The sequence below is a fragment of the Triplophysa rosa genome, linkage group LG7, assembly GCF_024868665.1.
Source record: "Triplophysa rosa linkage group LG7, Trosa_1v2, whole genome shotgun sequence".
Lineage (NCBI taxonomy): Eukaryota > Metazoa > Chordata > Actinopteri > Cypriniformes > Nemacheilidae > Triplophysa > Triplophysa rosa.
The window spans coordinates 1,967,124-1,982,829 of NC_079896.1; the positions used below are offsets into that span (position 1 = coordinate 1,967,124).

General features: G+C 42.5%; 1 protein-coding gene across 2 annotated transcripts; it reads right to left on the reverse strand.

The window, feature by feature from the left end:
- Nucleotides 1-294: 294 nt before the first annotated feature.
- On the reverse strand, nucleotides 295-14,913 carry mbd6 (methyl-CpG binding domain protein 6). Of its 2 annotated transcripts, none has more exons than XM_057338395.1 (13): nucleotides 14,474-14,913; nucleotides 13,413-13,588; nucleotides 12,915-13,054; nucleotides 12,713-12,815; nucleotides 11,668-11,824; nucleotides 9,474-11,261; nucleotides 7,928-8,685; nucleotides 5,150-5,306; nucleotides 2,733-2,869; nucleotides 1,916-2,590; nucleotides 1,759-1,808; nucleotides 1,612-1,675; nucleotides 295-1,534 (listed from the first exon to the last, which is right to left on the reverse strand). In XM_057338395.1, exons 3-13 carry the CDS (start codon nucleotides 13,028-13,030, stop codon nucleotides 1,475-1,477), a joined length of 4,065 nt encoding a protein of 1,354 aa, XP_057194378.1. In that variant the 5' UTR covers nucleotides 13,031-13,054; nucleotides 13,413-13,588; nucleotides 14,474-14,913; the 3' UTR covers nucleotides 295-1,474. The 2 variants fall into 2 exon arrangements, with proteins under 2 accessions (XP_057194378.1, XP_057194377.1); XM_057338394.1 differs by having other exon boundaries at nucleotides 9,474-11,264.
- Nucleotides 14,914-15,706: the final 793 nt, after the last annotated feature.

A 15,706-nucleotide genomic window follows, 5' to 3' on the forward strand; every position in this document is an offset into this window, starting at 1 on the left:
CAAAATGTAAAATAATTGTATCGTTTCCTTTCTTTGAAAAAAAATAAGTGTGCTGTTATTCTTAAATAGTTGATCGCTTTTACCAATTATTATTCTGATTGGTGTGTCCTGCTGGCATTAGTCAAGACCATGTTTAATTATTGATTTTCTTTCAGAACCTCAGTCTACAGTTTACAATTAGCATATTAGGCTTAAAAATGAAAACTATGTTCTCATTAAAACAATTTTTAAATGCCCTTAATATTTTTAAATTTTCCATAACCACTGGAACCCACACATTAAAAAATGACGAAAATATTACATTGTTTAAAACATTTTAATTTGTTAAATAAAAATCAACTCCCAATAAAAAAGGATGGTAATGCTACTTGTTCACAATTCTTTGCAAAGCAAACGTGAATATGAGAGGAACGGATTCTCTGCCGGAGAAATATTTTACACATTGATCATTTTATCCTAAAAAAAGGTGTACAAAATAAAATACTAAAACTGTACATATTTACATAAAATTCCATAGTAAAATTGCATAATTAGCCTCATTATCAAGTCGTTATTATTTTAAATATTCAGTAATATTTTTGTGCCTGTGTTGAAGTGGCTCATGGGAGCTCAGGGTAACACACAGCTGACACAGTCCACAACTAAAGCCTCTACAAACCTACAAATACACAATAATGTCTCTCTCCGTCTGTAACACACGCACACACACATACATACTTACAAAACTACTGAACGAGTTTTGGGCTGGAAAATTTGGTCAGAGTTGAGAAGAAACAGATCTCCAGCGTAACAGAAACATGATCACATGACCACATTCAAACAACAATACACACATGAATTATTTTATGCATTCTTCTTAAAATTGCTGCATTAATGTGACCGAGTGCCTTAATCATGAAACACAAGCAGAATGAATGTGCAAAGGTTTTTTTGTGTGAATCTGTGGCCTGTTCACACTAAGGACGATAACTAGTTTTACATCATTCTAAATTCAAGAAAATAGCACCAGAACTATAACAATACAGAGAAACGATATTGTTGGGATCACTTTCAGAGCGATGTTTTTTTCCAGCTGAAGAACAACTAAACATTTTTAAACCCTTCAAATGTAAAACATCTCGCGCAGGTGAAACTGCTGCGTGCAAGCTTAGCGTCCACACCAACAGATGATAATTTTTTATTCTAAGTTGTCGTTCTTGGTGTGAACGGGTCTTTACTCTCCACATAAAATTTACACAGACGTCAGTTTCCATGCTTTTCACGATCGTGGCTTGTAGTGTGTAAGTCTGACATCACAAGCACCCAGACAAAAGACTAAAAAGTAACAGAATGAGAACGAAGTAAAAGCGAGGGAAACGAGAAAACCCAGACACTCGAACTGACAGTCTTCACAGTGCGGCTCAGTCAAACGGTGGGAGCGTTGCCGTGGAAACAGTGCTGGTGTTGGCGGTGGAGTACAGTAGGATGAGGGGATCTATCGGAACACACGTCGCCTCTTTCCCCTCGTGGATCTCGCCGGCCGCGACACTGTTCTCTGCACACAAACATTAAACCCAGATTTAACAACCGAGCGGTTTGATGAGAATATTCACTAACTGAATTTGGCCTCACCGTGGCCGTGGGCTCTTCAATGATGCTGTCTATCCCCCCCGGCAGGTCCAGCCCCCTCTGCAGACTGATGACAAAGAACAGTGTCATAAACACACAACACATCACACCAGTAAACAGACGTGATGGACCTGATATCGCTGCACTTACGTCTGTTTTCTCTTGCGGCTTCTTCTGGTTTCTGTGCGCATGTCTTCAGTCTGTGTGAGAGAGAGAAGAGCGGACACAGATTTCAGTCTTTCATTTTCTCCCAGCTGATAAGAAATGAGCCATGTGCAGAAGTGAATTTGTATGTAACCACACGTACCCTCTCTTGCTCTGCGTTTCTGCTGGTGATGTCATCCACCGCCCTCTCACCGGTGCTCAAATATCCCGGCTGGCTTTGTCCCACATCATCCTCATCGTTTTCTCCTCTTCGCTCCATTCCTGAACTGATGCCGTTGCTATAGAGACACACTTTGGACGACCCATCAGTCTTGGCCTCCTCCATGAAAGCGGGCTGCAGTGGGGCATCTGACAGGGCGTCGACACCCGCCGGTTTGCAGGGTGGGGGTGTGGAGGGGTCCTGAGGGCTGAGTTTAGGCGTGCCACGGGCCGGAGACTGGGCCGTCTCCATGCCGAGACGCGTCAGGTCCGGATTGTGGACCGAACACGCCCGACGTGGGCTGAGAGAGGGCGGGGCACTGGTCTGCTGAAGGAGGGGCGGCAGTTCTGGATATGACAGCGGCGTCGAGTCAGAACCGCTCTGGGTACGCTCGCTAACCTGCAGGAAGGAGGTGTAGATGGTGTCCATGAAGGAGCCGTAGGGGTCAAACAGACCCGTCCCGCCACCTGCCGAATCCTCCTTCTGCTGTGCAGGTGCTGGGACCGGGTTGAGCAGGGGATCTTGGGAAATCTGAGCCGATGTGAGTTCTTCCTGTGATGGAGGAGTCTCGTGTAGAGACACAGGCTTCTCTGTCATTAGCGTGGGCCCCATCGTGAGCTGAGAACGACAATAAGAACAGATGACATGAGGGTGAGCAAATGAGAGTTTTCATATTTTGATGAACTGTGTCTTTAAAGGATGTTCGTAAAATGGGGTGTATCTGTTTACAGCTGAGATACCATTTAATAATAATGTTTACCTGCAGACAGGTCAGCGGGTTGAGAGTTTGGTTCTGTGTCAGCGGGACGCCCAGAGACGGGCCCTGAGGCAGCAGCAGTGGACCGGCTCCTAGTAAACTATGAAGACTGTTAATGTTCCCCAGAGCAGTGAGATCACCTGCACAAACAAATGAAACATAGGAAAAGAATTAATAAGCCTTCAAATGCTTAATTTGACATATGTGTGTTTACACCAAGTCCAACATGAACAGAAAATACTCTCAAACAATTCTTCAAATCAAAACCGCTGGAGCCTAGCGGGGTGATTCTCATGAAACATCATGGCAGTGTTCTCTACCTTGGACAAAACATCATTTTGACAAAGTAATAATAATGTATTTTATTGCTTTATCTGCTGAAATTCTCATAACCGTAACGCGTCCAGATGTGTCTGAGCACATTGTATGTTGTAATTTAAACAGAGTGAAATTAAAATATTGTAAAACAAACTACAAAAAATGATAGACGGAATATTCACGTAAAATAAAAATGAAGAAATAGTGGAAGAAAGAAGTGTCCAGGACTGATATTCTTGTCCTTCGTGAGGCTTTTTAAAGACTGTTTAAACACACAAAGATATTTACATTAAGTTTGATTTTGTGTGAAGAAACACATCTACTAGCACCTTTTAAATGGCTAACGAGTAAACCAACGACTTCAAGTTAAAAATGCATATTCTCTTGTCACGCTGTGTGTACACGACTTTTTCCCTTCTCATTACTGATACAGGTAGTTTTCCACATTTCAAGAAATTTGACATGAATTAATTATATTTTAATAGAATATTATACATGTCTTATCATGTATGATTAATAAAAACTTGCTTAGGCATCATAGCTTCGCTTGTTTTTAGCAAAACGTGCTATGAAATTGACAGTTTTAAATGGTTACGCTAATGAGAATTTTTAAGGCCTTTTTTGTCATTTCTTTTAAATTGTGTTAAACTGTCAGTAAAAGGTTTAAAATGAACGCCTCTAAACATGTCATATCTTGTTTTAAATGAATATAAAGGGAATTTGTTGATGCAAGTGTTTTTAAGAAAATCACCCAGCGAGGAATTAAAAAGAAAGTCAAGGAGAAGATAACAATACATGAACCTCCTGTTTTTCAGCAGCATTAACACAACACCGTTCAGTATTCAACACGTCAACAACGTACATGTTTCTGACATCTACCATCAACACACAGAGTTATGTCAGATAGCTTTACATCAGCAGATTTCTGCACAGAGATGCTGTTGCAGTGCTGTCACTACTCAGGCCAAATTTTATTAAGGGTGAGTTTTTAGTTTCATCCCGTCCAGCAGTCAGAAATCCACCGGTCACAGTAAATTAATCTGCCGAGTCGAGAGAGATGTCACTTTGGGTCTAAAATCCCCTTAAGCAGACAGCAAATATAATGCCAATGGGCAGATGTGCAACACGGCCCAAAAGTGCAGCCCTCCAGTAAATCTCAATACTGACCAAGCAAGAGTGAAACTAGAAGTGCCTGCTTGTTCATAATCTAAAAACTCGGATCCAGCTTTCATATCAGCCGAGGAAATTTCACCTGCCGACAACCTGCATGGCTAATGTCTCCATTCCATTAATAATAAAGCTGGTGTTTTCCAGATCTTTAGCAGACATCTTACAGACGTACTTGTGCTATCTGGGAAATCTGAAGAAATTTGGACAGAAACTTTTGATATGGAAAAAATTAGGTTTACTTATGTTGCTGAAGTTTATGCAAGCGTATCGCTGACAAATTACATAAATAATAATGCTGGTTCCCCCTAGCAACCACCTTCTTGACGTATATTTATAATATTTTTAAAAATTACACATCTAGCATAAACCAACCCTGATAGCACACATACATCTGGGAGACGTCTATTTGATGTCTGCACTACATCTGCAAGAAGTCTTTTATTGATTGTTTGCTCATCTGCAAAACGTCTCTGAGACGTCTACTGTCAGATGTCATATAGACATCTAAAAGATGTCTGTAAGATGTTTACGATTTAGAATGCGTGTAAACCTGCCTTTATCGTTTATCGGATGTTTTTACACAGCAGATGTATTCCAGATCTTTAGCTGACATCTTACAGACGTATCTGTGCTAACTGGGACATAAACCGGTAGAATACATATACATATTTACTCTTGTTGTTCTCTATGAAACAACTTTTTTGGCACAGAAATAACATAATTTTAACAAAATTTTAAGAGCTGATAATAGTTTAAAAAATGCAAAGTTCAGGGATGCAAACTCATCGGGGTGAAAAAAGGTGACAATGATGAGAGACCTCCAATGCAGATAGATAGATACCTTTCATTTTCAAATTTGTGATAAATCGGATAAATTCAGGGATAAATTGGCATCCCTGAAACTTGCAAGGCGACTGGTGAAATTTACTTACCAAGAACTCCAGGCCCGAGCAGAGATGGCAGGAAATGAGGTGTTTGAGTGTTCTTGTCCTGCTCGGTCAGAGGGTCACACACTTCCCGCCCTGAGGGGGGCACCAGAGGGCCACAGGACACCGAGGTAGAAACTAGAGCAGGGCTGGACAGAGTGCCCTAAAACCAAACAACGCATAAATATATACAGTTAGGTCCATATATATTTGGACAGAAGCACATTGTTTGTTATTTTAGCTGTGTATCAAAGTGTATTCGAGTTACAGTTTTATAATGGATATCGTCTTGCACGCTCTCAGCTTTATTTAGAGTGTATTCACATCCAGATTAGCTGAAGGATTTAGGAATTACAGCTCTTTAATACGAAGCTCCCCCCTTTTTCAAGGGAGCAAAAGTAATTGGACAGTTGAATCAAAAGCGGTTTTATTCACATGTATGGGCTTTTCCTTAAAGAATGTCTTCATAAATGAAGCATGTTAAAGGTCTGGAGTTGATTCTACATGTGGTGTTTGCATTTGGAAGCTGTTGCTGTGAACCCACATCATGGGGTTCAGGGAGATCGCCATGCAAGTGAAACAGACCATAGTTAGATTTCAAAAACACAACAGATCCGTCAGAAAGATGCCAGGAACATTTGCGAGCGGCCAAATCAACAATTTGGTCCATTCTAAGAAAAAACAACACACGCTGAGCTCAGCAACAAAACAATCCTGGGCGTCCATATGAGATAAAAGTGGTGGATGATGACATTATCCTCTCCATGATAAAGAAAAACATCTTCACCATTTTTACTCGGAAGAATGAAAGAATCAAAACAGATACATCTCAAATAGGTCCATCATATTTGTCAGAAGCCTTTTCCTTCATTTCCTTATCCAGCTCATCTAGCTCCTCTCTTTTCTCCTTCTGGTGTCTTCTCTGTGTGTTTGACTTTCTTCTGCCATACTATAAAAAAACTAGCTAGCTTCTTTGAAACAACATACTATACAATTACTGTATAGTAAATTTCCTGTACCGGTTTTTTACTTTACAAATATTAAAGTATACTACAAAGTGTATAAATTAACTACAGCTATTCCTACAGATTAATACTGTAGTATATGTTAATAGAGTGTTATAGTTACCATAATATTCTACAGCTGTAATATACTACAATCTACTATTACTAAACAGTTATCTTATGTGATGTGACACACCTGAGTTTGTGTTAATGTCTAATGTTTTAAATTAAGAAGTTTAAAACAATGTAATGCAATACCAGTATAATTGGATTGTTTATTTATCGTTTTCATTACATAAGATTCATATTTAATACTTAATAGGATGGGGGTGTCAAACTTTAAATATTTACTCACTTGTGTACATCCTTTACGAACTCTTCTCAGTGAAGCGTAAAGCCGTAATACATAGTTACTGCAGTAGATGGCGATAATTCACTATTTTAGTGATACAGTAATAAGACGACGACGCTACACAGTGGTCACGCTACACCGCTACTTTACTTAAAAAAAAAAAAAACGTAATTAACTACTGGAAAAGCTACACCGTTTTAAACGTAGTTGAGCTACCGTCAAGCTACTGAAAAATGTAGTTAAGTTAGTTAGTAGCGTCGCTACTTTAGCTACTCCCCAACACTGCGTCACCCAAACCCGCCTACTCATGTGGGAAAAACATTATAAATCGTCTCATTATAAAACAAACATAACACAGAGAAAGGTAACCGAGGTGGTTGTCTTTTAGAGTTCGCTTCATGAAAGACGAGAAAACAAAATAAGACTGAGGTTTAGCAACAAAAAGCTTATAAGAGTGCGTTCAGCGACAAGAAAGTTTCAGTGTGCACTTGCTTTGTGCTTTTTACACTGCATTAATTCCCACTGAGTTTAATAGAGATTGACAGCTAACCAATCTCTATATTTCACACCTTGGAGCCAAATCACATTAAACTTACATTTACCCATCTTTCCTCTTCTGTTTGCGCACACAGGAGGAGACGGTACAAAAAACACTGTCGTAAATTCCACAACCGACAGATTGTCTCGTGAGCGAGCGAATCCACAAAGAAAAAATAAAGCGTCATATAACTTTAAATATATTGTTTTAATTTGGCGAAGTATTAAAATATGTTTAACTAAAGGTGTCATATAAAATGTAAGACCTACCATAAGTAAAAATAAGACTTTTTAAGACTCATCATGACCTTAAATTAAAAAAATTAAATTTCATACTTTTTAAGGATCCGCGGGAACCCTGTTCATATTAAAGAGCTGCAATTCCTAAAGCCTTCAGCTAATCTGGATGTGAATACACTCTGAGAGTGTGCGCTTTAAGACAATATCAATTTAAAAACTGTAACTCAAATACACTTTGATATACAGCTAAAATAACAACAAATGTGCTCGAGTCCAAATATTTATGGACCTAACTGTATTTACTGAATACAATGCATTTAATCACGAATGATATCCTAAACAAAAAAACATGCAAATGAACAACCCACCGCAGTACAGCGGTTCCCAGGCCATTTTGTCGACTGAACCCCTATCCATTTTTAAGTAGGTTCATGTTAACCTTTCTTTGCTACTGACAACCCTGCTCAAATGTTCACATAAAATTGTGACATTTTTTGACAGATCCATGCGGTTCAATCTTGCAAACCTCTGCAGTAACACTAGGGGGCGATAACACTCAGCGAGGAAACTCAATAAACGGACGGACTGGTTGTCAGCATGCAGTGTGTGTGTAGATGAAAGCATGCACTTAGCGTTCATCTGTGCATCTACCTGAGAATGAACCGGGGGAGACTGCATGTGGTTAGGGATGGGTTCGGACTGGCCGAGAGCTGCTGCCAGCAGAGCGGGATTGAGGGAGAGGAAGGCGGGTGGAGGGGCAGAAAGCAGCAGTGACTGGCCGTCTACAGAGGGTGTTAGAGTTTGAAGAGCCTCCAGGAGCCCCGGCCACATCAGGACAGAGTCCAGCAGAGCGGGCGTCTTCTCCAGAGATATTCCCTCCGGAAACACTTGATGCTGTGGTGCCGGAAGTTCCAGGTTGAGCGGCGGTAACGGCAACATGGCTGCCGGATTCTGTCCTAGCAGCAGAGAGGCCATGAGGAGAGCCTGAAGCCCAGGAGGCTTTTCGGCCCCGTCCACTCCTGCAGAAGACGGCAGACTGACCAGGTTGAGAGGAAGATCGCTCAGCATGTTAAGAGGAGAGCCCTGGTTCAGGATGCCACCGGCCGCTTGCTGGGGTTGAGCGCCGCCGGGCGCAGAGGACTGACCGGTCCAGATTCCTAAAGGCAAGGAGCCGAGGAAGGGTGGCAGGAGAGAGGGCAGACCAGCGTTAGATGTCAGAAGCTGGAGAAGTTGCTCTTGGGACATGAAGGGAAAAGCTTCGGCCAACGGCAGGGAAACAGTGGAGTCGGACGCATGGTTGGAGAATTCGGAGGTGGTGGGAGCGCCGGGCAGAGAGAGGTTGTGGTCCGGCTCGCAGCCGCTCAGTAGTTTTGTTTCCGAGTCTGGCTGATCTGGCGTCTCTAAAGGACCTGCGAAGAGAACATAAAAGCGTAAATGACAACACATCAACTGTAGTGTTGTACCACTACAAAGCTAACAAGATTCAAACAAGAGGTTTTACTTTAATAGCATACATATGCTATCTGTCTTTAACAGAATTGCGTACAGACCGGGGGAAGCAGAATGCACTCCGACCAATGCTACTTTTTAGGCTGTAACACACGAAACTGATATGACTACAGCTGACAGCAGCATCTTGGAAGTTTGTGATAAACATCGCAGCAATTTCCGTAGCAGCTATCAGTGACGTATCATGTTGACGTATGACAGTGTAGTAGCGGCGTCCCATTTCTTAGGGGAATGTTTTTAGCCCTTCCCCTTGCCACTTGAAATAGAGTGGGCGAAGGGGTATAAAATAGAATTCGGATTGGGCCTTGGACAACTTCTTTCTACATGATTTTATTTGGCTCTACACAGTTTGCATCATCAATGTGAGTACCACCACGAGTACTTCTGCCAACTGTAACTAGGTTACGACTTGGAAGAAGGCCCAGAAATGGAAAGCTGTGTCAATGTCTTTATTTTTGGTCTTGTTTCTGCAGAGATGAGCATCAACAAGAAATGCATGTGTCGCTATTCTTGCAAAACATCAATCCAGGCCATCAAATAACACTTTTCTCCTGCAAACTGTTTTCTTACTAATTCACGCGTTATTGCACAATCAAAATGCCTCAGACTGTCATTTTGGACCTCTCATTTTTACAAGTTGAGAATTTCACAGAAACAAAAACCAAACCGTAAGAAAATAAACTCTTACTTTTACTCTCAACAGCTTGGTTGGGGTTTGACTGATTCTGGTAGGTGTTGTTGACTGGACACATCTCTGGCGTTTTGGGTCCACAACCTTTATCCGATTGAGGGGTCAAGCAAGATGCTGAGGACATCTGGTTGATGACGCTCATAACTGAACCGCTGAGGTCTGACTGCATGCCCGTGTGGGACTTGCTCAAGTTCAGGACGGCATTGCTGGAGGTTGTTTTGAGGTTCATCGTTGTCTCGTCACCCATCAGAGAAAATTGTGTAAGGGGCAGCTGGGCAGATGCCTCTGAGTTTTGGGATTGAGAGGTGTGAATGTGAACCTGTAAAGCATTCTGGCCATCATACTGGGGCGTTACGGGTCTGGGTGAAGAGGGTGACGGGTGCGTGTGTCTATTGCTGGGCATAGAAGCTGCGTTGTTGGACTGCTGGGTTGTATTTTGTGCACTCTGCATGCTAAGAAGCTGAAGCAGGGCGGAGAGAGGCTGGGACGGAGACGGGGAGGAAAACGGAAGGGAATTACAGAGTCCCGCCTTTCTGCTTTCATCGGCCTCCTGTAGCCTCAGCGCAGCGTTCTGGAAAGAGGCATTTAAAGGAGCGACAGGGAGCCGGTGGGTGTCCGAGATGGGAATGGGAGGAGAGGAGGGAGAATGGGATGGAGAGATGAGGAGAGGCGGCGTGGACAGATCTCTCAGCTGCGTCTCTTTGAGCATGCTCAACACGGTGGGCGAGCGTCGCTGGCGTTTGCGTCGTAAGGTTTTCTCAGGGGGCTTCTGGGAAAGGGAAGGGGAGTGCGGAAGCAAGAGGGTGGTGAGGGACTGCACTCTGGCTGAGGTGGGATGGAGGTTACTGTTTAAAGTGCTAATCAATACCTTTGACTGCTGTTCCTTGTCTAGACCCGTGAGAGGGAGAGCAGACAGAGCGTCGGCTGTGTTCAGAGTTTTCTGGTTGGCCAACTGGGCTTTGGCCGCTGCAGATAGGAGACTGCTGGCCGGAAAGGAGTTGCTGATGTGCTGCTGGCTCTTCTGTCGACTGCGGATCTGTCCTAGAGGACGGCTGAGCAGGTTTGAGGCTTGAGCGGCCGCCCCGTTCCTCTTGTCAGCCGGGTTGGGACGAGCCGACGATGCAACCTGCGACATCTGATGGTTGCTTTGGTTGTTAGTGACGGTGGACTTAGTGCTGGAACTGGTACTACAATCTTTGTAGTGCTGCAGGATGCCTTCCAGACGACTGCACGGGCTGGTGGGGGAGAAAGGGAGCTTGGGAGAGGAGCACGGCATGGTGGGCGGTGAGGGTTTAACTCCCTGCTCGGAGAGCGACGAGGTCGAGGAGTGGCGAGAGCGTTGATGGGGTGAGAAGGACTCTAGCGTGCGTGAGGGTGAGGAGCAAACTGAAAGGGGAGAGGGCGACTTTACGCTTCCTCCCTGCTGTGCCGCTCGACCAATCAGAGTCGAGGGGCTATTTGAAAAGGTGTTGGGGAGGAGGTTGTTGTTGGGAGAGGTGGGCGTGTGAAGTGTTCTTTGAAGGATGTTTTGAGGGGTGAGGGGTGGATGAAGGTTCCACTGCTGTTTTGTAGAAGAGGACGCATTGCTCCCCGCAGGTGCCTGACACGAGGGTTTCTTTAAGGGTGAGTTGGAGCCATTCTGCAAGACGGAGCGATGGGAGGTCAAAGGTAAGTTGCTGGATTTGACCTGGTTGTGTCTCGGCTGAAGGTAAGTGCAGTTGGCGCTTTCTCCGTGAGCCGCTATAGATCCTCTCGACTCTCTGCCATCCACTGAGCACACAACACCTCCTTAAACAAACAAGCAGATGCCACTCACACTTTTGTACACATTTTACCATTTAATGTCAAGCTTTTAAGACAACCTTTAAGGAAGGATCTTAGTTTATGTAAATTAAGCTCTGTCGACTTTGTCAACGATAATGTTGGCCACTCAAAAGAATGAATGGAAAAGAATGAGTTTAAATCTTTTAAATTAAAAATCTAATTATATTTCTACTGATGAAGTGCTTTAACAAAAATATGCGCTCTAGAATGGTGTTTTTAAACCCTCTATAAAGCCTTGGCCCATAGTGTAAATTAAAATGTCACAGATGACATCTATAGAGCTGAACTTGTACGATACCCGGAACATTTCTTTCAGAAAGTCATCGTGTTGGAATCATGCGAGTTTAAGGTGTGTTAAGACGCAAACCTGTTGGGGGAAGTTGAGACGGCTGCATGCTTTGGCACAGCGCTGCCATGGCATCAACTTTCCTGCGATGGTTGCAGAGTTTGGTCATGTCTTCTTCTATCTTACCTGACTGATGACCAGGAGCTTGAACCATTGCAGCAGGGTCGAAGTTAAAAACCTGCGTTGATTTAAAAAGATATCAGAATAATCTTTGTCTAATGTACACCATAATCTTCAAGTGGCTATGTTCACTATTTCTTTATGCTGTACATATTATGTGAATTTTTTAATATCTGGATTATCAACTACATTTGGCAAAACGTGCAGGATACAACCAGAGCATGAATTGTATGCCACTATGCCGTGCCCTCGACATGACCTTGCATTTCAGGTCTAACAAACGAAATAGAATAGATCCCGACCTTGATTGTCCTTTTGACTGTCAAAAGTTCAGACATATTTGGACAAATTTTAATTCAAAGTGCATTCAATTATTTTTTTAAATAACTGGGCACTGCATGCCGAGTTTTAGGCCCTGTCCACACGAACACAGGTTTTTCAAAACCGCAGCATTTTCTATGCGGTTTGGCCGTTCGTCCACACGCAAACGCAGTACCCGGTCACTGAAACCAAACTTTTTTGAAAACTCCGGCCAGGGTGAAGATTTTTAGAAACTCCGATTTCAGTGTTGTCGTGCAGACGGTGAAACCGGAGATTTGGCGTATGCCGTTGGAATTCGTGCCGCTATCGCCGTTGTTTGACATCAGATTCCAGGCTTCTGATTGGCCAGCACAGCTTTATGGTTAGGGTTATATCGCCACCTGTTGGTTTGGCATGCTTTTGACAGCGCTCTATAACGTGTTTTTGCGTTTTCGTGTAGATGTGGGTTTCTTTTTTAAACGAAGAAGGAAAAACTCTGTTTGTAAAAATACCCGTGTACGTGTGGACTAGGCCTTACACGGAATACAAAAATAGCTGTAAAGATAAATACAACTTAAAAACGCTCCGAAATGCTAATAACATGTACTTGAAATAAAATCAGCCTAATGTGGTGCCGTGATCTCACCTTATTTACGACAAGCGGGCACTCAAGTCCACATTTACACGTGCCGTCTGTCCGCAGATACACCTTCACCTCGTCCACAGATCGCAGGACAGTTCCACTTGGGCTGGAGAAAAGAAATAATTACTACTAAGAAGAATTAGTATAAAAACATTACACAGACTCCCACAGCAAACGTTTTAAAGAACCGACACGTGGGGTATACCTGATGTAAGACACAGGCCCCTCTTGAGCTTTTCTCTGCCAGCCAACCGGGACCTGGGCGATGATCGTTGTACCTTCATCTTTATCCCCTGCTGCACACTCACTGCCCCCTGTCATTTTCTGATCACAAACATCCAACGCCTAAAGCCAAAAAGACGCTCTCAATTCATATTTAAACCGGGTTTGGACTCAATTCACAGACATTGGCAGCACAATCATTTACTTTTGTGATTTTGATTGGCTGTGAATGTGTTCTAGTTCATCGGCTAGACAAAATGATCCTAACAATATTGTTTCTCTGTATTATTACTGTTGTAGATTCTGCTGTTCTTTTAGATTTAGAACTTGTTTACACCTATCTTAGTGTGAAAAGGCCTTAACACTTATTTTATATGTTTTATGGAAAGATGATATTTTTGGATTAAGCGTACCTTTGAATGCCATTGCTAACAGACAATACAGAACATAGAATCGGTGTAACTCAGGTGTTTTTTGATACCTTGTCATCTTTATACAGCCTCGGTCAGCACCACCCGGGAAATGCAGCCTTCGGGGGACATTTACACAGCATGAAGGACGCAACACGCAATAGAACAATGAACCCGTCTGGACACACAATCCTCTCCGGCCTTCTCAAATTGGCTATGCTGCCTCTTCACTGAACACACACACAACCTGCAAAATAAACAGTCGAGTGACATTTCTATTATACTTACAAAATAACCAGGCTTTTTCCAGATTGCCTTCCATAGTTTTACTAAAATTAATGTAAGACTAGAAATAAGTGGCTCCTGTAGTGTTTTTGCTGGTTATTGTTACCATATTTAAACTATGGTGTGGTATTTTCATAAAAGCACTAAAGTTAACAATGTGTATCCTTTAGTAACAGAACAAGTGTTAAGGTCATTTCTAACTAAAGGAAAATGACAGCACGATGATAGATACACTATAAAAATACAGTTTGTACAGAGAATTCATTATGTCCTGTACTGTTTGACATATGCAGTAGAGTAGAGTGACAGTTAAACTGAAATCACGAGGCGCCAATTTAATCATTCAAATGGGACACATCGAAATGATGTCATTTGAAGAGCAAACTGTTTTAACGGTTTTTTATTCCGGTGCACAGGCGGGTGACTGTGAGGCGGCTAGCGCTCGGGCTATGACGGGATCTGACTGAAGCTAAGGAGTAACGTTAACGTTAAACAAACAACCACGAATGAAAGTAACGTTACACGAAGTTTTAATACAAAACGAGACCCTTACACCCCCAAAAAACACACGCTAAGCGGCTTCAGTTCGCGATTTTTGATGGCTTTCAAGAACAAACGAATAAACGTTGCGTCTTGACGGTTAACGTTAGCTGGCCCATTCTCAAATAGCTAACGTCACTCCATTTGAGTTGCGAGCCTACGCGACGCGACATACAACAACAACGCTCCCGTTATTAACAACGACGCTATCTCCATTGCAGTACAACGGGGGCGTTCAAATTCGCCGCGTCGCGTCGCGTACGGCGCAGTCGCGCTGTTAGCTTTCTTTAGCTCGCGGGCTACGTACCTCTCGTTTGTTTACGAAGTTTCCTCCTTCTTCGGCGCGCTGCACAACGCTGGCCAAAGACAGAACGAGCGTCTCGACGAACTTCACTTACAAATGTCGACGTTACACGAGTTGTTATCGACTCCGTGTGATTTTTAAGCACTTCCTCGCGTCTTCATCCCCGCGCATCATCTGAAGCGTCCTGCTAAAAAACAAAGAGCAATAACGCTGGGTTTTATTGCGCCCCTTGCATTGTCGTCCAATTTCGAGTGAATTCTGCTCGGCCGTGGCGCGTGAGATTGCTTATTTTAGGGGTCCGGCGACGTCCTAAGCCTCTTTAATTGGTTTATTTGCGACCTGCGTGTTGATTGTAGCTTTGGGATGGTGCTTTTAGTTGATCTTCGTTTCCAAGTTCCTATTTTTCCTTAGGATCCCGTGCCAAAAAAAATCATGGAGTTTTCTTCGACGCATGCGCATTAGCTACAGTCTGGCTTGGGAATTCCATACAATTCCTTACCCACGAGGGGGAGCGAGAGAGCCGCTGGGTGAAGAGATCCTAGTAAAATAATAAATACACACTTCCCTTGTGCTATGTGACTTTTGACATTATTTTGAACAAAGCAATTAAACTAGCACTTACATATTGTTAAAAATAGATTTTGCGTTTTTGTATAAACTGTTGGGTGTCATCGTGTGTTCAAAGTAAATTCGGCATGTTATGATTTGTTTATCGGGTAAGACCTTACAATATACGGTTAGATTCGTTAACATTAGTTAACTATATTAGTTAGCATGACAATAACAGTATCTACAGCACCTATTCATAGTACATGTTTATTGCAACATAAAAAATTGATTGTTGTATCGGTTAACATAGTTCCAATTATCTAAGATGATTAAAAATTGCCTAAACAATTGTATGTGTACTAACATTAACAAAAATGAAATCAATTAAGCAGTGCTGTAAAATGCTTATTGTTATGTTATCTAATGCGTTAACTAATGTGAATAGATCCTTATTGAAGGTGTTACCGATATGAAGGCAATTACTTTTCTCCGTGATTATTATGACAAACAAGCAATCCGATCATTTTACGAGGATAAAAACTACAAACATCCCAAACGAAATGCTGGCATTTAGGTAAATTATGATCAAACCCCATAAATTAAGCACATTTTCATTGTAGTTAATTTATTTCTGATGACCTGAGATGTTTATGAAGTGCATATGTTATATTTCATGTTTCACAGTAA

Bases quoted from the DNA above. Each gene is read 5' to 3' on its own strand.
- mbd6 (XM_057338394.1), bottom strand. From the start codon at position 13,030: ATGACAGGGGGCAGTGAGTGTGCAGCAGGGGATAAAGATGAAGGTACA. The intron at 1,809-1,915 runs GTACGTGTGGTT...TCTCTCACACAG, and splicing joins GAAACGCAGAGCAAGAGAGG to ACTGAAGACATGCGCACAGA. The intron at 1,535-1,611 runs GTGAGGCCAAAT...GTTTGTGTGCAG, and splicing joins TTGAAGAGCCCACGGCCACG to AGAACAGTGTCGCGGCCGGC.